Source organism: Heloderma suspectum, chromosome 6, assembly GCF_057233095.1.
Source record: "Heloderma suspectum isolate Gila_16-S chromosome 6, 16-S_ref, whole genome shotgun sequence".
Lineage (NCBI taxonomy): Eukaryota > Metazoa > Chordata > Lepidosauria > Squamata > Helodermatidae > Heloderma > Heloderma suspectum.
The window spans coordinates 28,507,533-28,529,412 of NC_139463.1; the positions used below are offsets into that span (position 1 = coordinate 28,507,533).

At 47.5% G+C, this 21,880-nt stretch overlaps 1 protein-coding gene across 1 annotated transcript in view; it reads left to right on the forward strand.

Annotated features, from left to right (window-relative positions):
* Positions 1–7,927: 7,927 nt before the first annotated feature.
* Positions 7,928–21,880, forward strand: part of UNC5D (unc-5 netrin receptor D) — a 721,393-nt gene continuing 707,440 nt past the window's right edge. The window contains exon 1 of the mRNA XM_084807245.1: positions 7,928–7,939. Within this exon, the coding sequence (XP_084663371.1) occupies positions 7,928–7,939 (12 nt within the window). The remainder of the gene's footprint in view (positions 7,940–21,880) is intronic.

Below are 21,880 nucleotides of genomic sequence, written 5' to 3' on the forward strand. Positions count from 1 at the left end.
TTAATACCTATAACTAGTCTGTCTCTAATCAATCCTTCTTTCAAAGTGCTATATGCACATGAATCTGCCATTTTGCGCAATTTAGCCATATACTGATCTATGGTTTCATCAGGTTCTTGTGCACATTTGTTAAAGAGATGGCGTTCATGTATAACATTTCTAGTAGGCTCAAAATGCTTTTGAAGGGCTTCCTGTAATTTGGATGGATCTTGTCTGTCTGCTGCTGGAATATCAAGGTGCTGCTGGAGCAAATACCACTCTTTCCCCATCACTGATGGCAGTGTTGCAACCCTAATCCATTTATCTTTACCATCCAATCCCATTGCAATTTCATAATTCTCCCACTGTGCTTTGAAAAACACCCAGTTATTTACAATATCACCTGCCATGTCCATGGGCCCTGGAACTGGAATCATGTTGGCTGCCATTGCCATAATATCATCTTCTTCTTCTGCCATCAGTGTGCTTGCTGACTTTACAAACAGCACTCCTCGGCTGTTGTCAGGAGCTGCCCCTTTTCAGTGTGTAACTCCTTTGCTGAGGGAACTGCACTGGCTGCCTATTCGCTACAGGGCCAGGTTTAAGGTATTAGTACTAGTGTACAAAGCCCTAAACAACTTGGGACCAGGATACCTGAGAGAGCGCCTCCTTCCCTACCAACCTGCCTGGTCACTGAGAACATCAGAGGGCATGTTCCTGGTGGCTCCACATGGACCTATGGCCCGGTTGGAGTCCACCAGGAGAAGAACCTTCAGTGTGGTGGCCCTAGGGATGGCGGAGAATTTCTCCCCGAAACTTCGGGGGGCCGAGCGCCAATGTGTTCGGCCCCCTGAACAAGTTTCGGGGAGAAATTCTCCGCACCCCCCCGCACCCCGCACCCCCCCCGGGACGGGACTTACCTTTGGCGAATGTCCCTCCCGGCGGCGGGTCCGGCCGGCGGTTCAGCGGATGTTCGTCCGGGGCGGGAGCGGCAGCCGGTCTTTCGACCAGCTGCCGCCCCCACCATTCCAATAAAAGAAAAAAAATGCCCCCGTGATAGGCTACGTGACGATTAATGTAGCCTATCACGGCTAGATCTGCAAAGTCAGCCATGATAGGCTACGTAAATCGTCACGTAGCCTATCACGGGTGACTTTAAAAAAAAAAAAAGCGCGTACGCAAATGGCGGCCCCCATAGGGAGCCGCCATTCCCGTTCCTTATTTGGTCGCTGTAGTCTACGTAAAGATTTACGTAGACTACAGCGACCAAATAAGGAACGCGAATGGCATCTCCCTATGGGGGCCGCCATTTGCGTACGCGCTTTTTTTTTTTTTTAAAGTCACCCGTGATAGGCTATGTGACGATTTACGTAGCCTATCACGGCTGACTTTGCAGATCTAGCCGTGATAGGCTACGTTAATCATCACGTAGCCTATCACGGGGGCGTTTAAAAAAAAACAAAAACTTTGGAGTTCGCGGCCGGGCGAGGCGAGGCGCCTCCCCCCCAGCCTGAATTTCGGCCGGGCGAGGCGGGAAGCCTCCCCCCCGGCCTGAATTTTGGCCGGGTGAGGCGGGAAGCCTCCCCCCCGGCCTGAACTTCGCGGGGGGAGCAGCGAAGCGCCTCCCCCCCACCGCGAACAACCTTCAAGGACAGGAAAGTGACTTTCGTCCACCCCTAGGTGGCCCCCTTCCTGTGGAATTCAGGGGGTCGAATGCGCTGGCATTCAGCCTTCCCGAGATTCGTGGTGAAATTCTCTGACATCCCTAACTGAGAATGAAACAAGATCTGTAGTGTTTGCTTAGGCTCCTCGCTCTTGACCTCTATACTGGAGTTCAGCTTCTAGTCTCCTCTCAGTCCTTTTGCTGGATATAACTGCTACCTGTTATAACAGTTTAAAATTGGTTTGATAACACTTGCATCTTACACCATCCTGAGCACCACTTAGAAGTAAGTTCAGGGTTACCTCCCCTCTCGTAGGTTCCATGACTAAATTTTCTAGAACACAGTTGTTTATGGTATTTTTGGTGTGTCTACTGGTAGGGGGGGGCATCAAACCTGCCCTCTTCCATAGCCTCCATGAATGAATGGATCTGTAGGTAAGTATATAACTGTTTTATTTAACTATATGCAGTTTAGTTACATCATCACTGCAAACAGGTAAGTATCAAACCTCTTTACGAAGTAATAAAAGGGGCAGAGCATGCAAGAAGGTTTATGATTAAAGGCACAGTAGCCCCGAAAAAGCCATGATAGGATGTTGCTATACTGGACAGGCTGCTGCTGCAATTGCATTTCAAATGGGGGAGTGGTAACTGCCACAAATCTGGTCTAGAGAAAGACAGGAGGATTACACAGAAAACACTGGAATGCAACAAGCTGGTTGGCAAGAACACCATCTGGATTCTCTGTTTTTTGTTTTGTTTTTTAAGTACATGAATTAAGGATAGCAATTACAGATTCAATGGTTAATGTTGAAGTTACCAAAGTCAGATAGAATTCAGTTAAAAGCATGGCATGTTTGCAGAATTATTATTTACTTCTCTAGAACGTTTCTCTATTACTGCTGCTGTTTATTTCTCTAGTACTACAGGCTCATTACCATTCTTATCTCACTTGCACTGCAACTACACTCTGAGATAAAATTGGGCTGAAAGTGAGTGACATTCCACACATCTGGCCAATGAGAGTCACCCCCAATTGTCTCTGAAGCGGCAGGAGCCGGTGATATAATCAGGTTTTAGAAATCAAGTCTCAGGAATTAAACTGACTGCATATTGGCTCCTTAGCAATTATGGCAGTGCCACTATGGTTAACATATTTGATATTTGGCAAACAGAAATAATACAGAAAGCTGTGAAAAGCAAGTTCTAGGGACCAGATCAGAAAGTTTCATCCATTTATCTTTTCAAAGGCAGACATGGAGAGATCCATCCCTCTGACTTGGTATCAAAGCTATTTCCCCACAACCTTGTTTGCAAGACAGATCTGAGCGGAAATCAACGATGGTGGCAATTGTAGCTTGCTGGCTGGCTGCCACTTCCCAACCCCCAAACTATGCTGCTGCCAACACCCCAATTGTTCTTCTTGGCAGAGCAGTTAAATCCATTGTATGTGGTGTGGGTGTCCCCTTCACTGTACTATTATTCTGGCCTTCCCCAAAGCAGCCACATTGCCCATCAATGCCAGCTGAATGAGAGGTGAGCCGTAGCTGCTGTTAAGGGTTATATTTGTTTGGTGAGTTACAGCTGCATAGTTTCAGCATGTAACTGGTGCAAGGGAAGTACTATTAAAGGAAATAGACACACACGCTGCTACATCAAAAGCATACAGCACTGCATTGGGAGTTCATAGCTCCTGGGAAAAGAAATGGTCTCTGAAGAAAAGGTTGAGTACGGCCATTATGTTCAGACAAAAGAACACTTACTACCAGTGCGGACGAAGAAAGGGAAGAAGGAAAGAAGGAAAGAAAGCCGGAGAATTGCAATTTACATCAAAGAGTAGTTACAAGAAGGAAGTAGTGGAGGAAAAAAAAAATCCCTTTTGTCTATCGCCCCCAACTGGTTCAGATGACTTATCACAAGCATTGTTGCTTTCTCCAGTAGCTGCTGCAACAAAGCATAGCAGGATGGATGGGGCAAGGTGAGTGAGGAGGCAGGACTTCTACTCAACCACAACCTCTTCATGGTAAAAGAGGAAAAAAAATAGGCCAGAACAAACAGTTTGCGGTGCTATTGTGGAAGTATATGATAGCACTCATGACCTCCTTATGGGTTTCCCACAGGCAGCTGGTTGGCCACTGTGTGAACAGAATACTGGACTAGGTGGACCTTTAGTCTGATCGAGCATGCCTTTTCTGTTCTTATGAACTGCCCTGGTTGTTGCCATGTCACATATGATAATGGATATCTCCTGGTTTGGGCACCTATTCTTGACTGAAGAATATAATCCGAAGGCACATGATACAACAAGCTGACTGCAGATATACTTGTCTGGGTTTGGACTAGGGATGTAGAAATTTTGTTAAATCTGTTCCATCTGTGTTTCATGGATCTTCAGAGGTCTTTTGTTCCATCATCTGCTCATTGATGGAATAGGATTTGTGGGTGGGGGGATGTCCAAGAATTTAGTTCATATTTTCTAATGCACACTTGCACAAGTGAGTATTAGCACAAATCCCCACCCTAAACAAACCAACAACAGTCCACAAGTCAGCAAAATCTGTGTGTCTCTGAAAAAGCAACTCCACTGTGTAAACTGCAGGTTGGATTAATAGAAATCTAAACTCATGCGATTTCATTGTGGATTTCTCTGGCATCCCTAGTTTATACAGTGCCTGAATGGGAGGCAACCTGGAATCCCATCTTGAGAATCCTAACAGAAAAATAGTTGGGAATGGGATATAAATATATTTATTTATTATAGTTAATAAATACACATATTTTAAATATGCATGTATCCATCTTTTAAAAGCACCCCGGAATTATTTGGAAAAGAAGTGCTTAATGGAATAGAAGGGTATACTAATCATTAAGATGCATCCTCTGTCAGTCTATCAACTTTAAACATATTCTCCTTGGACACAGCTTTTCCTCTTCCTGGGATATGCAGATCTCTCAAGAGAATAGATTAGGTGAACAGGAGCAATGCCTGAAAGTCTATCAATGCCCCCGAGCTAGAAGACATGAAAAGCTGGATTATGCAAGCAACAATTTCATGTTCCCATCAAAGAAAATTGATCATCAGTGCCCTGTTTTGTCTTTCCAGATGGTTGCATTAACAGTTCTGTCATAGGTAAGTGAGGAGTAGGGATGTTGGGAGTCCAAGAGCAGGTGGAATCCAGCAGACAGCCCGCTGCATGACCTCCTGGACTCCCATTGCCACTTACCCACCATGTTCAGCTCCCTGGTCGAGCTGGCAGCCATCCGCAGGGAACCCAGCGAGTGGCAGAAGTAAAGTGGCACACGCAAATGACTGTAAAGCCACATGACATAACCCACATAAGATTACAGACATGTATAGGCCTGAATAGGCCTGTAATCTTGTGTAAATGGCTGCTTTACAGCCACCATTTGCATTAAACGTCTTTTACATGAAACAACGAGCTGCCATTCTTATGCAAAATGTGGGGACACACACTGTTCTCTGGGTGTCCATGGACCACCCACCGGCTCTACCAGGGAGCCAAATGGGTGGGTAAGTGGTGGGGGTCCAGCAAGCAGCTTTCAAGGCAGATGTGGGGTGGTTCACCAATCCCTAGAGAGGAGCTGGAAGATGAGTTGAAAGTAGGGATGGGTGAGAATTTCATTTGGTTTGTTTTGGGGTAAGAATTTACCAAGGTCTGCACATTTTTTCATAATCTGGATGAAAAGAAGTTGAGCTTTTTAAAAAATACATGAATGTGAGAGAAAGCAAAACTGACAGATTCATCCACCCAGGCCTTTGAGTACTTGTCTTGCCAAACCCTACTGAAACAGCCATGCAAGCCTGTTTGCTGTGCCATTTGTCTTGCCAGGAGGCAAGGGTTCTCTCCCCAAGGGATTCAGAGACACTGAACACTTCAGTGGGTAAGGTTTATTTAGTTTATTTAAGAGGAACAACAGAATAACAAGAGAATACATAAGAGAACACAAAAAAAAAGATTTACAAAGATTTACTTCTCCTTTCAGTTGTCAGTAGGGATGGCGGAGAAATCCATCATGGACTCTGGCCCCCCAGAGTCTGTGGGGGAATGGACTGCTCCCCACCACCACCCCGCGAAGTCTGGTAGGGACAGACCCTACCTGGTGCCGGCCAGTCCAGGTCCATCTGCTGCTGTCCCTAGCCATCCACTGCCAGGCTGTGGATGCAAATGGCATCCGGCACAGTGGACGCCATTTGTGTCCCTGCCCTTGGCCATGATAGGCTACGCAAATATTTACGTAGCCAATCATGAAAAGAGCAGGGACGCAAATGGTGTCTGCTATGCTAGACACCATTTGTGTGGCAGCAGCCGGAAGTCTAGCTGTGAACAGGCCTGGCTGGTGGCTCTGCGGACTTGCTGCAGAGTGGAGCCGTCCAGGAAGGATTCCGGGGGGAGAGACAGATCGCCTTCCCCCCCCCAGTGGATGCCCCAGACCAGATGGGTGAGTGGGGTTTGTACACCCCTAGTTGTTGGTGCAACAACAGCAGAGAGACCCCAGCCAGTATCTAATACACAGCATGGATGGACACCCCCTGTCCAGATCCTCTGGCTGCCCCCCAAGCCGCTGCCCCCACTCGCACACCACTAGACGAGGGATGTACGAAAGTGACTTACCTGTTCACGGATTATGTTTATGGGGAGGGGAGGTGTTCTGTCCCTCCCCCCGGAATCCTCGATGGGGGAGAGGCACTCCGTCTCTCCCCCCGGAATCCTCGAACGGCTCGCTGTGTTCCGTGGCAGCTCTGCGGAGCAGCCGGCCAGGCCCAGCCAGGCCAGAGCCATTCGCAGCTGGATTTCCGGCCGCGGAGGGCTCTGGGTAAAAAACAAACAAACAAACCCGCCTATGCAAATGGCAGCAGCTACAGCCGCCGCCATTTGCGTTCCTTCTTTTTGGCCGTCTTAATCTACGTGAATATTTACATAGACTATGACGGCGAAAATAAAGGGGAACGTAAATAGCATAGTGGGCGCTATTTGAGTCCCTTTTTGATTCCCCGTTTTAGCCTACGTAAATCTTTATGTAGGCTAAAACGGCAAATCAAAAGGGGACGCAAATAGCACCCGCTACACTATTTGCGTTCCCCTTTATTTTCGCCGTCATAGTCTATGTAAATATTTACATAGACTAAGACAGCCAAAAAGAAGGAACACAAATGGCAGCGGCCGTAGCCACCTCCATTTGCATACGCGGGTGTTGTTGTTTTTCTAAACCCACCCAGCCATGATAGGCTACGTAAAGATTTACGTAGCCGATCACGTCTTTTTTTAAAAAAAAAACCCACCCAGCCATGATAGGCTACGTAAATCTTTACATAGCCTATCACATCTTCTTTTTTTTACCAAGACTGCAAATGGCGGCGGCGGCGGCAGCCAGTCGGAAGACCAGCCGCCGCAGCCGCTGCCCGGAAGATCCGCCCCAGGTAAGTCTCGTCCCGGGGGGGGGGGGATCTGCGGGGGGGTAGGGGGTGGCAGGCCGTTCCGCCACAGATTTCAGGGGGCCAAATGCACTGGCATTCGGCCTCACTGAGATCCGTGGAGGAATTCTCTGCCATCCCTAATGCTCGCAGAACCATCCTCACCTACCATGACCATCCTTGAGTACCCATCATTTTTGTGGTCACATTTTGCAAAACCTATGGTACCTCAGGAACTTCTGTGAATCTAATATTGCGCCTCTTAATCCTGTAATATTGTGTAGATGGGGCCTTTATGGCCGCTATGTGTGCAATATTGGATTTATGGAAGTTCCCAAGGCACAATTTTTTTCACAAAATGATGACTGTGGGAATGACAAGTGCTCGAGGATGGCTCAGGGTAGGTGAGAGCAGCTCTGTGAACATGGGGGCCGGGGGACGCAAGCAGGGGAAGTACCTTGGTGGGCACAGCCTGGAGATGTGACTGGGGTGGAGGGAGTCTATTGGACTCTTGGGCTGAGCCATGTGCTCACAGCATCCCTACACAACACCTCTGCTGTCAGGATTGATTCTGAGCACAGGGAGATAGTTAGCAGCTCAGATTCAGAAGAGGAGCAGCCAGAACTGAGGGAGGTGTTTTCACAGGCCAGTTCAGATATGGATAGGCATGCTTCTCAGGTTTCCAACTCCCAGATGGCCGGGCATGAAGCTTCCTCCTCACCCCCTCTGTGAGAAGCAGCGAGCAGCAGGAGGAGGGGCTTGAGGACTGTGACCTAAAAGACGCTAGGCGGAGACGCAGTGCTAAGAGGGAAGCGTCAGGGGCGGAGCTTAGAGGTTCGAACCGGTTAACGATGCATGACAGGGTATGCAGGGGAGCAGCAGGCGAGGGGCGGGGCCTCCCTCCCTATGTTAGCCTAATCAGACAGCCGCCCTTTCAAACTGTGGGCAACTTTTGTTTATCCCATTTGAATCCCCTGGAGACATTGCTTTGTAGCCGGACAGTCTTCGTGGATTTGCATCTGTAATGAACCTGTGAATAATGAAGTAAAGGCGTGAGGCTGAAGCCTCTCTTTTCTGTGTTTGTGAGCACTTGAGGAAAGAGGGGGCCAAGGGGATCCTGACAGCTTGCCTGCTGTCACAGACCTCAAGCCCCTCCTCCTCCTGCTCTCCTGCTACAGAGGGGGGTAAGGATGAAGCTTCATGCCTGGCCATCTGGGAGATTGTAACCTGTGAAGCACGCCTATCCATATCAGAACTGGCCTGTGAAAAAACCTCCCCCAGTTCTGACTGCTCCTGTTCTGAATCTGAGCTAACTATCTCCCTGCACTCAGAATCAGTCCTGACATCTGCTCAGTCCAGGTCTGTGCTGAGGTTCCACTTGGGCAGATTCTTGAGAACTTATATACCCAAGAGGTCTATGTGCTGTTTTGCCACACCATTGCACTTGGTGTTGTGGTGAACCCCCATGCTCTTGCTGATGTTTATGTATTCCTGAAAGGTCACAACATAACCATAGATAACTCTGGTGGCCATCCTTCATTCGCTAATTAGTACCACCTGGAGCAGGTAACTAACAAAAATACAGAAGAATAATGTGACACCCTTTAAAGAAGGCATGCTCTCAGATGGGGATTTAGGCACAGAAGGGTAATCACCCGTACACCAGCTGTTGTTGTTCAGTCGTTAAGTCGTGTCCGACTCTTTGTGACCCCATGGACCATAGCAAGCCAGGCCTTCCTGTCCTCCACTCTCTCCCCGAGTGTGCTCAAGTTCACATTCCTTGCATCGGTGATGCTATCTAGCCATCTCATCCTCTGCTGTCCCCTTCTCCTTTTGCCTTCAATCTTTCCCAGCATCAGGGTCTTTTCCAGGGAGTTTTCTCTTCGCATTAGGTGGCCAAAATATTTGAGCTTCAGCTTCACTATCTGTCCTTTCAATGAGCAGTCAGGGTTGATTTCCTTTAGGATTGACTGATTTGACCTCCTTGCAGTCCAGGGGACTTGTAAGAGTCTTCTCCAGCACCACAGTTCGAAAGCATCAATTCTTTGGCACTCAGCCTTCCTTATAGTCCAGCTCTCACAGCTAGGGATGGCCGAGAATTCCGCCACGGATTTCAGTAAGGCCGAATGCACTGGCATTTGGCCCCCCGAAATCCATGGCAGAACAGCCTGCCCCCCTGCCCCCCCCCGCGGATTCCCCTCCAGGACGAGGCTTACCTGGGGCGAATGTTCCAGATGGTGGCGGCTCCGGTGGCCGGTCTGGTGGTGGTGGCGGCTGGTCTTTCGACCACCTGCTGCGCCGCCATTGCCATCTGCCATTTGCCATGATAGGCTATGTAAGTATTTACGTAGCCTATCACGGCAAGCCAAGAAAAAGAAATAAAACCCACGTACGCAAATGGCGGCGGCTACGGCGGCCGCCATTTGCGTTCCCTTTTTTTTGCAGTTTTAGCCTACGTAAATATTTACCTATGCTATTACGGCGAAAAAAAGGGCAACGCAAATAGCATAGTGGGCGCTAATGGCATTCCCTTTTTTTTCACTGTAATAGCTTATATAAATATTTACGTAGGCTAAAACTGCGAAAAAAGGGAACGCAAATGGCGGCCGCTGTAGCCGCCACCATTTGCATACATGGGTTTGTTTGTTTTTCGTCTGGAAGGAAGGCTGCCCAACGGCCAGATTTCCGGCTGTGGGCAGCCCCGGCCGGCAGCTCTGCAGAATCTTTACAGAGTGGAGCTGGCCGGAGGAGGATTTCTGGGGCAGGTGAGGCGCGCCTCCCCCCCACCGCGAATCGCCTTGTCAAAAAGGTAACTGACTTTCGTACATCCCTACTCACAGCCATACATTACTACTGGGAAAACCATAGCTTTGATTATACGGACCTTTGTCGGCAAGGTGATCTCTATGCTTCTTACTATGCTGTCTAGGTTTGCCCAAGGAGCAAGCGTCTTTTAATTTAATGGCTACAGTCACCGTCTGTGGTGATCTTGGAGCCCAAGAAAGTAAAATCTGTCACTGCTTCCATTTCTTCCACTTCTATATGCCAGGAAGTGATGGGGCCAGATGCCATGATCTTCATTTTTTTAATGTTGAGTTTCAAACCAGCTTTTGCACTCTCCTCTTTCACACTCAACAAGAGGCTCTTTAGATCCTCTTCACTTTCTGCCATTAGGGTGGTATCGTCTATGTATCTGAGGTTGTTGATAATTCTCCTGGCAATCTTAGTTCCGACCTGTGATTCATCCAACCCGGCATTCTCATGATGTACTCTGCATATAAGTTAAATAAGCAGGGCGACAATATGCAGCCTTGTCGTACTCCTTTCCCAATTTTGAACCAATCGGTTGTTCCATGTCTGGTTCTTACTGTTGCTTCTTGACCCTCATACAGGTTTCTCAGGAGACAGGTAAGGTGGTCTGGTACTCCCATCTCTTTAAGAATTTGCCAGAGTTTGTTGTGATCCACACAATCAAAGGCTTTAGCATAGTCAATGAAGCAGAAATAGATGTTTTTCTGGAATTCTCTTGCTTTCTCCATGATGCAGGGAATGTTGGCGATTTGATCTCTAGTTCCTCTGCCTCTTCTAAACCCAGCTTGTACTTCTGGTAGTTCTCGGTTCGCATACTGCTGAAGCCTAGCTTGTAGGATTTTGAGCATCACCTTGCTGGCATGTGAAATGAGCGCAATTGTGCAGTAGTTTGAACACTTTTTGGCGTTGCCCTTCTTTGGAATTGGAATGTAAACTGACCTTTTCCAGTCTTGTGGCCACTGTTGAGTGTTCCAGATTTGTTGGCATATTGAATGCAGCACTTTAACAGCATCATCTTTTAGGATTTTAAATAGCTCGGCTGGAATACTGTCATCTCCGCTAGTTTTGTTGTTACTAATGCTTCCTAAGGCCCACTTGACTTCACTCTCGAGGATGTCCGGCTCAAGTTCAGTGAGCGCACTATCATGGCTATCAGGGACATTCAGATCTTTCCTGTATAGTTCTTCTGTGTATTCTTGCCACCTCTTCTTAATCTCATCTGCTTCTGTTAGGTCCCTGCCTTCTTTGTCCTTTATCATGCCCGTCTTTGCACAAAACGTTCCCTTGAGATCTCCAATTTTCTTGAAGAGATCTCTAGTCTTTCCCATTCTGTGGTTTTCCTCGATTTCTTTGCATTGTTCATTTAAGAAGGCCTTCTTGTCTCTCCTTGCTATTCTCTGGAACTCTGCATTCAGTTGGGTATATCTTCCCCTTTCTCCCTTGCTTTTTGCTGCCCTTCTTTCGTGAGCTACTTGTAAAGCCTCATCAGACAGCCACTTTGCTTTCTTGCATTTCTTTTTCTTTGGGATGGATTTCGTTGCTGCCTCCTGAACAATGTTACGGACCTCCATCCATAGTTCCTCAGGCACTCTGTCTATCAGGTCTAATCCCTAAAATCTATTCCTCACCTCCACTGTATATTCATCAGGGATATGATTTAGGTCATACCTGAACGGTTTAGTGGTTTTCCCGACGTTCTTCAATTTAAGCCGAAATTTTGCAAGAAGCAGCTCATGATCTGAGCCACAGTCAGCTCCAGGTCTTGTTTTCACTGACTGTATGGAGCTTCTCCATCTTTGGCTGCAAAGGACATAATCAATCTGATTTCGATATTGACCATCTGGTGACGTCCATGTGTAGAGTCGCCTCTTGTGCTGTTGGAAAAGAGTGTTTGCTGTGATCAGCATGTTCTCTTGGCAAAACTCTATTAGCTTTTGTCCTGCTTCATTTTGTACACCAAGGCCATGCCTGCCTGTTATCCCGGTGATTTCTTGACTTCCTACTTTAGCATTCCAATCCCCTATGATGAAGAGGACATCTTTTTTTGGTGTTAGTTCTAGAAGGTGTTGTAGGTCTTCATAGAACCGATCAACCTCAGCTTCTTCGGCCTCAGTGGTTGGGGCATAGACTTGAATTACTGTGATGTTGAATGGTTTGCCTTGGATTCGTACTGAGATCATTCTATCGTTTTTGAGATTGTACCCCACTACTGCTTTTCCCACCCTTTTGTTGACTATGAGTGCTATTCCATTTCTTCTAAGGGATTCTTGCCCACAGTAGTAGATATGATGGTCACCTGAATTAAATTCGCCCATGCCTGTCCATTTTAGTTCGCTGATTCCCAAGATGTCGATGTTCAATCTTGCCATCTCATGTTTGACCACCTCCAGCTTACCTTGATTCATTGATCTGACATTCCAGGTTCCTAAACAATATTGTTCTTTACAGCATCGGATATTCTTTTCACCACCAGACACATCCACAGCTGAGTGTCCTTTCGGCTTTGGCCCAGCCGCTTCACTCTTTCTGGCGCTACTTGGAAATACCCTCTGCTCTTCCCAGTAGCATATTGGACACCTTCCGACCTGAGGGGCTCATCTTCCGGCGTCATCTCTTTTAGCCTTGTGATACGTTCCATGGGGTTTTCTTGGCAAGAATACTGGAGTGAGTTGCCATTTCCTTCTCCAGTGGACCACATTTTGTCAGAACTCTCTGCCATGACCTGTCCGTCTTGGGTGGCCCTGCACGGCATAGCTTATGGCTTCACTAAGTTACGCAAGCCCCTTCGCCACAACAAGGCACTGATCCATGAAGGGGTTATGTAGGCTAGAACGGCTCAAAATAGGGAATGCAAATGGTGGCCGCCGCAGCCGCTGCCATTTGTGTATGCTGTTGTTTTTTGGGGGTGGGCTTGCCATGATAGGCTATGTCCTAGGTGTCCTACGTACTATGTGATAGGCGTCCCTGCATTAGCTGTGATTGGCTATGTAAGTATTTACGTAGCCTATCATGGCTATGATCAGGAAGCAAATGGCGGCTGCAGGGCGGCCGCCATTCGCAAGTCAGCGTGGACGGCAGCAGGTAAGTGCTCCATTTCGTGCACCTTTCGTGGGGGGGGCAGGGGCTTCATTCTGCCACAGATTTCGGGGGATTTGCACTGACATTTGGCCTCACCAAGATCCATGGTAGAATTCTCTGACAACCCTAGATCCTCTGCCTCTTCGAAACCCAGCTTGTACTTCTGGTAGTTCTCGGTTCACATGCTGCTGTAGCCCAGCTTGTAGGATTTTGAGCATAACCATGCTGGCATGTGAAATGAGCGCAATTGTACAGTAGTTTGAACACTCTTTGGCATTGCCCTTCTTTGGAATTGGAATGAAAACTGACCTTTTCCAGTCTTGTGGCCACTGTTGAGTGTTCCAAATTTGTTGGTATATTGAGTGCAGCACTTTAACAGCATCATCTTTTAGGATTTTAAATAGCTCAGCTGCAATACTGTCATCTCCGCTAGCTTTGTTGTTAGTAATGATATACAGTGGTCTTCAGGTGTGATTTTCCCATACAGTGTTTAGCTCATAAAAGTCTGGATTTGAATCACTGTGTATTAAACCATCTTTCTGGTGTGGAATTAGGGTTGGTGCTTCTCTTTTTTCTGACATGCTCCCCATCTGTGACAGCTATATGGCGAGTAGGTTCATGTTCCTCTCCATACTGGGAGCAGCTGTGCCTACTGAATTTTGCTGGTGCAGATGAATGAGGATTTGGTTTGGTTTGGTTGTTTTTGTAATAAGAACTGACCAAAATCTGCTAAATTTCTTCATAGACAGAACAGAACTTGAGTTTTTAGAAGTTTCAATGTGGAAGAAAGCAACACTGATGTATGTGTCCATCCCTTGTTGAAAGTCAAAGTATCGAGTTGAGATGTGAAGGCCCAGGAAAAATCTGGAAAGAAATGGCAGGGGGCATCCCCCCCATCCCCCCAGGACCTTTTCTGGGGAGGGTTTCCCATAAAGTGAAAAAGATTGAACTATTTTGAATTATGAAATATTTTCTTTTAAAATGATAAATAAAATGTTTAAGACAAGGCGTTCATATTTTGACACCCAGCCTTTACTCTTTCAAAATGATTTCTAAAAATTATGTAAAAGGAAGACCTTTTTAGGAAGACTAGAGATGTAAAATGTCCAGAAATTTTGAAGCCAAGGGGGGAAATGGCTTTTCAACCTCTCTGTAAGATTCTTAGCATAGTTCTTTCCTCCATTCCTTATTAAAATTATTGATCAAATGTTTGTTTTATTTTATTTATTTATTTCATTTCTATACCGCCCAATAGCCGAAGCTCTCTATTTTGTCGATAGTGATTTAGGGATGCTGAAATCATGCTCAGTTTTTCACATATTAGTTACATAAAATGTAGCGGGAAATGTGTATTCGTGACATCTTAGATTTTGTTCTATAGTGTCCTGTGTTCTTTCTGCCCTGGTTAGATGCTGTAGCAGTCAATGAATGCAGTTCTAAAACCCACATGTGACAGAAACACTGTAGATTTTCCTGCCATACCACAGCTGTGACAGAACAATGTGTGGGTTATCCTGCTTGTGTTTCTTTTTAACAACAACAACCTGCCTTTGAGGCTCGGGTCTATGGAACTCACTGCCCCAGTTTTTAATAAAGTTCCCAATTAGCCCTCATGGTTATGAAATGATGCCTCAGCTATAAAACCTGTAAATGCTGCCACCAGAATAAAACCTCTCTACCTAAATTTTAGGTCCTAAAAGAAACTAAAGGTGCAATTCTATGCAGATAGGCAGCCTCCTCTCAACTCAGAGGCGACTGCCTAGCCAATGCAGTTCAGGAGGAACATGGAGGGGATCTTCTCCTCCACACTCTGGCCACCCTGTATTACCAGCTAGATAGCCAATTTTGGCTGTCTAGCTGGAGAGGTTCAGGGCAGGGGGGCGGGGAGGATGGACAGTGCATAGGAAGCCTTGTAAAGAGGCTTCCACCATCCCTGCCCCTCCCCACCCCAGGGAAAGCCCCTTTTTGCCCCGCTCTGCCCTGCTCTTCTGAGCATGGAGCCCAAGGATGATCTGCGCTGCCTACAAGGCAGCAGGGGTGGGGAGGTGGTTCTCCAGGCACCAACCAATCCTATGGCTGTCTAGCCACTGTCTAGTGGCCATAGGATTATGCCCTTAGTCACCTGGTTCCTATGGCATAAGCATAGGATTGACACCACTTTATTGTTGGGATTTAATAGATCAAGTCTTCTTCCTGTTCAAAAGCAAATAACAGATTACAATGACACATAAATATCTGCAGCTTGTAGTGTGGGGAAGCAAATGTGGCAAAGCAAAAGGGAATCAAGCAAGATGGCTATTTATTTATTTATTGCATTTCGATACCACCTAATAGCCAGAGCTCTCTTTAGGCTTGCTTGGCCAAGGTGGGGGAGTGGATGAGTTCATCATCCAGCTTGCCTTGTCTTCCATACAGCTTGTGTGGGAGGGAAGGGGGGTTGTTGGCCATACCACAGCACCATAGATAAACTGATGCCCCAGTCCAGACAGGGTGAACAACATGACAAATGATTCAGTCAGACATAATTGCAATGAATCCTGCCTGTGCAGAAGAATGCAAGAGTGCTTCCCCTTCCTGGATCTGCTCATCTAGCACCCGAGAGTGTACCCTTCATGCCCTTCCCAAGATCATGGCCATGCACAGAGCACCAAAGGCATGGCTGACGTTGGCCCTGCTGAGTGAATTGTCTCTTTAAGGAAGAACAGCGCGCAGGTCCTCCAACATATAAGGAGATGTGTTGCAGCCAACCATGTGTTTAACTGAACAGACTTGGCAGTTAATTGCTCTTGTGGCTTTTTAATCTGACAAATCCATCAGCATATTTGGCTGTTATTGATTTAGGGCGCAATCCTATTGATTGTGCCCTCACTGCTTGGAAGACCGCAAATGCAGAGGCTTCCAAGATTCCTGGGCTGAAGCCAGCAGGGCAGTAAGAGCAGTGGAGGCAACTTTCGCCTCCATGTCCTTGTCACGATTCCCTTGCCCCCCCCTTTCCTCAAGCACTCACAAACACACAAAAGGAGAGGCTTCAGCATCACCCCTTTAATTCATTATTCACAGGTTCATTACAGATGCAAATCCACAAAGACTCTCTGGCTACAAAGGAATGCCTCCAGGGGATTCAAATGGGATCACTGGAAGTTGCCTGCAGTTTGAAAGGAGGGCTGTCTGGCTAGGCTAATGTAGAAGGGGAGGCCCCGCCCCTCACGTGCTGCTTCCAATCCCTGCATAGCTTCTCATGCATCGCTAACCGGTTCGACCATCTGAGCTCTGCCTTTGACGCTTCCCTCTTAGCTCTGCCTCGTTGCCTTGCGTCTCTTAGGTCACAGTCCTCAAGCCCCTCCTCGCTGCTTCTCACGGAGGGGGGAGAGGAGGAAGCTTTATGCCCGGCCATCTGGGAGTGGGTAACCTGAGAAGCACGCCTACCCATATCTGAACTGGCTTGTAAAAAAGCCTCCCCAGTTCTGGCTGCTCCTCTTCTGAATCTGAGCTGCTATCTCCCTGCACCCAGAGGCAATCCTGACAGTCCTCTGTGTTTGGCAATTCTCACTAGGCGGGCTTTTCAGCCCATCTAATGGGGGCGCTTTGGAGGGGAAGGAGGCTGGAGGCAGCTCAGGCTATCTTATATCCTGGCCTCTCTGGTCTCCTCCCCTCCCCACCCACCAGGACTCCCCCCTTCCTCCTCCTCCTCCATGGTCACTTTTCTGACCTCAGAGGGCAGCTGGCATGGTTCTTTCCATGCCGCTGCAAGGCAGCAGGGGCAGGGGCAGATTTCTGACTTCCGCCTTCCAAGGTTGCAGTGCTGTCTCCGACCTTGGAAGGGTTTTCCCAAGCATTCCGATGGACCCTGGGATGCTCTCCCAGGGACCATAGGATTGCTCTCTTGTGTAAGCATTTTTACCCCAGTCTTCAGCTGACAGGCCTCCCAGAGCCGTTTATAGCTCAATAAAAAGTCAGACAGTCCCTGTGCTCACATTTACAATCTAAAGGACATGGCACGGAAGGAAAAAGGAATGTGGAGGGAATAGGGATGGCGGAGAATTCTGCCACGGATTCCAGTGAGGCCGAATGCACTGGCATTTGCCCCCCCCCTGGAATCCGTGGCAGAATGGCCTCCTGCCCCCCCCCGCGGAACCCCCCGGGACGGCTCTTACCTGGGGCGGATGCGGCGGATGTGGTGGCAGCTTTGGTGGTGGGTGTAGCGGCGGCAGCAGCACGGCAGCGGCAGTGGAAGGTGCGGTGGCGGCAGGGGTGGTGGAAGGTGCAGCGGGGGAGGCAGGTGCAGCGGCGGTGGGGGCAGTGGCGGGGGTGGCAGGGGCGGCGGTCGGGGCAGCAGTTGCGGCAGCGGGGGTGGCAGTTAAGGCGGGGGTGTGGTGATGGCGGCAGCAGGGGCGGCAGCAGGGGCAGCTGGTCTCCTGGCCAGCCGCGGCTTGGCACAGCGTACGCAAATGCCAGTGGCTACGGCGGCCGCCATTTGCGTTCGCTATTTTTAGCCGTTTTAGCCTACGTAAATATTTACGTAGGCTAGAACGGCGAAAAATAGCAACGCAAATGGTGGCGGCCGTAGCTGCCGCCATTTGCATACGCATTTTTTTTTCTTTGCCGTGATAGGCTATGTAAATATTTACGTAGCCTATCACATTTAAGTACAGGGACGCAAATGGCGGCGGCTATGGCCACCGCCGTTTGCGTCCCTGCTGCCCAGCAGCCGGATATCTGGCTATGAGCGGAGCCGGGCAGCGGCTCCACGGAATCCCCGTGGAGCGGAGCCGGCCAGGCAGAATTCCGGGGGGAGGGACGGAGCGCCTCCCCCCCCCCACTGCGAAGCAGATCCGCGAAACGGTAAGTGACTTCCGTACATCCCTAGGAGGGAGGACGAAAAACGCCAACTCAGGCTTTAGTTCTTAAAGTTATGCTAATTGTTTGTTTGTTTGTTGATACAAGTTTTAACATTCAGGTTTTTAAAAACTATTCTGAAATTGAATTTAGTGAAGTTTTTATTTCAAAATATATGCTCTGTTACTTGGAAAGTTCCAGAGGCTGATAGCTGGAAGCAAGGAAATTGTGCTGTATTGCAGTGTTTATTGTATTGCCTACTGCATAGGCATGGAGATGCTCAGCTATAGTAGTACACAGGAGAGGGTGTGAAAATCAGGAAGGGAAAGAGGGGAGGAGAGACAGCAAGTGCAGGGATGGTCTGGGAGCAAGCTTGAGCTGACCGTCTGCCTCCCTCGGCCCAAATTCTCCCTTGGATCCGCATGCATGCCCCTTTGCCAGTCATTCTAAAAGCATTTCTGTAACCAACCATTTGTTTCTCCCTTGGCTGTAGAGAGAAAAGAAGTAAGAGAGAGAAATACCACCAGCTGCCTCAAGGGGGCTGACATGCTACTTAGCTGAGAAGTAAAAGGGAGAAGAAGGTAACATAGAGAAATTGCATGGTTGTTTTCCGTCTCCTTCCTCCTCCTGTTTCCCTGGAGGTCATTAAAAAAATTATCATAGGAAGCTGGAGAGATGGCCTTACCCCTTTCCGGCTTTTAGGTGCCAACTGAACGAGGCAGGAAGCACACACACAAAGCAATCATTGCTTGTATCAAGAAAGCCAACTAGTATCTATTTGACAGTTCCGTGATGAGGTGTGCAGAACGAACATCCTGGCCAGCTTCTTCTTCTCCCTAGGAATTAATTGAGGTTAGTCAATATCTTTTCACCAAGCCAATAACAAACAGCAGGGAAGAAGCAGGAAGAAAAAAAACACACACACTGAAGCACAACAGAACGCCCACCATCTCTTTCCATCTCCTCCCCATATTTCGGACTTACAGTGCCTGCATACTCAAAGTGGGGATGAGCAGAGTTCCTTTATTGTCCCCCTTTGTTGTTCCTATTGTTCCTCTGCCCTGTATTCCACTTCTCCTGGAATTCTGGTTTAACCAGGAGAATTTGTTTTTCCCCCCTCTAAAATTAATTCCAGAATTTAAGCAAACATAGTTTTGCCCCCCGTTCAGTTCCTTACTTGCATCTGCATTACCAATGTGCACATGTACAATGATGGAACAGCACAAAAAAGTGATCTTGATGTGATCACAGGCATGGTTCTTTTGCACTGTAGTAAGTTTACTAATGTGTGTGTTCTTGAACAGTGGAAAAAGCCAACACAACCACCACACATCAAAGGATCTCATTACAATCATATGTATCATCAAATCCTGTTTGCTTCTAAACATGCATTGCACAGATGCACATGAGCACTGCTAAAACACTGTACAAAAAGGATCTTGATGTAAATATATGTATGGTCACATCAACGTTGCTCCCACCCCGCTCACATTTTATCAATATACATTGATAATGTAGAAAGGTGGGAGACACAAATGGTTAATTCCTAAAGCACTGGTTCCACATCAGAAACAAGAGACCTTGGATGCTTTTAGATGGAGGTCTCTGAGTACTACAAATCAAAAGGCATTGCGCTCCTATTCTCTCTTTTCCTCCTTAACAGATTTTTTTTTCTTGTTAGGAAAGGTGGAAGAAATGGTGGAAAAACATGGGAGGGGGGTTACAAAAGGAAGATGTCTGGACCCTTTGTAAAAAAAAATCCATGTTTGAGGCAGGGTGATTATAGGATAGAAGTCTCCCATGTAACACCCCAGGTAATTCAGTCTGAAATCTAGGGAGAAATTCAGATGATAGTTTTGGAAGCATTTCTAGTCCCTGGTGTGACTGGGGAGATGTGGAGGGGATGTCACAAAATCCAGGCATCCATCCATGCTGCCATTCCACTGTGCTCAAATAGGGTTGGCTTTAACAACATTCCTTTTGTTCTGGCAGGTAATCATGGGCTGGCCGATAACAGTCACAAACATATTCCTTCCTGATAATAGGATCTTATCAGGCCATTTAGCTGCACAAAGCTCTCCCCTCCCACCAACTTCTTCATCTTTTGGGGGTAGGTGAGTGGATTTTGCCTTTAATTAAAATGACAATATCAAACAGCTGAGGTTAGATTCTCTGGTCTTGCATCTCTGAAACCTCAGTCTGGAAAGGGCTAGGGAAATAAATGGCTCTGGGTGGCACAGGATGAAAAAAGGAGGAATTGTGGAGGATTAAATTATGTGCATTTTAATCATCCAGGTATTGAAACAAAGCCTTATGGAGAAAAAAAAATCTAAAGCCAATTCTTTTTCAGTGATTTCAAGGAATACAGAGTGGTACAAAATCTCTTTGTGACAAAGCAACTATGAGTTAAGGGTCTGAAATACAAGAGAGGGCACATTTGTGGTATGGCAGGGAGCATTCATACTATCCCCTTCATGGATCACTGCCTTGTTGTGGCGAAGGGGCTTGCGTAACTCAGTGAAGCCATAAGCTATGCCATGCAGGGCCACCCAAGATGGACAGGTCATGGCAGAGAGTTCTGACAAAATGTGGTCCACTGGAGAAGGAAATGGCAACCCACTCCAGTATTCTTGCCAAGAAAACCCCATGGAACGTATCACAACCTCCGATATGCAGACGATACCACCCTAATGGCAGAAAGCGAAGAGGATCTAAAGAGCCTCTTGTTGAGGGTGAAAGAGGAGAGTGCAAAAGCTGGTTTGAAACTCAACATTAAAAAAACTAAGATCATGGCATCTGGCCCCATCACTTCCTGGCATATAGAAGGGGAAGAAATGGAAGCAGTGACAGATTTTACTTTCTTGGGCTCCAAGATCACCGCAGACGGTGACTGTAGCCATGAAATTAAAAGACGCTTGCTCCTTGGGAGGAAAGCTATGGCCAACCTAGACAGCATAGTAAGAAGCAGAGACATCACCTTGCCGACAAAGGTCCGTCTAATCAAAGCTATGGTTTTCCCAGTAGTAATGTATGGCTGTGAGAGCTGGACTATAAGGAAGGCTGAGCGCCGAAGAATTGATGCTTTCGAACTGTGGTGCTGGAGAAGACTCTTACGAGTCCCCTGGACTGCAAGGAGGTCAAATCAGTCCATCCTAAAGGAAATCAACCCTGAGTGCTCATTGGAAGGACAGATAATGAAGCTGAAGCTCCAATATTTTGGCCACCTAATGCGAAGAGAAAACTCCCTGGAAAAGACCCTGATGCTGGGAAAGACTGAAGGCAAAAGGAGGAGGGGACGGCAGAGGATGAGATGGCTAGATAGCATCACGGATGCAATGAATATGAACTTGAGCACGCTCCGGGAGAGAGCGCAGGACAGGAAGGCCTGGCGTGCTATGGTCCATGGGGTCACGAAGAGTCAGACACGACTGAACGACTGAACAACAAAATTCATACTATAGGGTATGTGGGGGTGGGGTAGGGAACGATCAGCTGAGAAGAGCTGCTATTGTGTGGTAACATGGCATGATAATGAGAGCATGAACATTTATACAGGAGTGCTTCCTAGAGAGCCCACCAGTGCAGCATGACCTTGGGCAATGGGAAGATTCCAGTCACCCAAGATCACCACAGACAGAGACATGACTGGTGCAGTCATGGAACTGCAACTCCCATGAGGCCCTGCAGTGATGAATTTATCTCCAAAGATGGTGCTATGGGCACAGCTAGTACAGTTTGCTTTTCTCCAGAGCTATGGTGAAACAGCATGGCAGTGTGAATGCTCCATGTGTGCACATAGGAAGTGATCCCAGTGCCTAGCATTTCTGTCATTCTGATTTGTGTTCAGGTCATATATAAGTGATAATGAGAATTGAACAGTGAATGTGCACAAGAACTGGCCATTGTGCACATTCACCACACCTCATGAAGATTGTGCATATAATATATCCACAAACAGGGAATTGTGCACCTTTCCTGGTCGATATCCATGTTCTCCACAAGGCCATGGGGAATGTGCATATCTCAACAACATTTTATGCACTCTGCAGCCATTCTACATAGTTGCCAAGAGGCCTTGG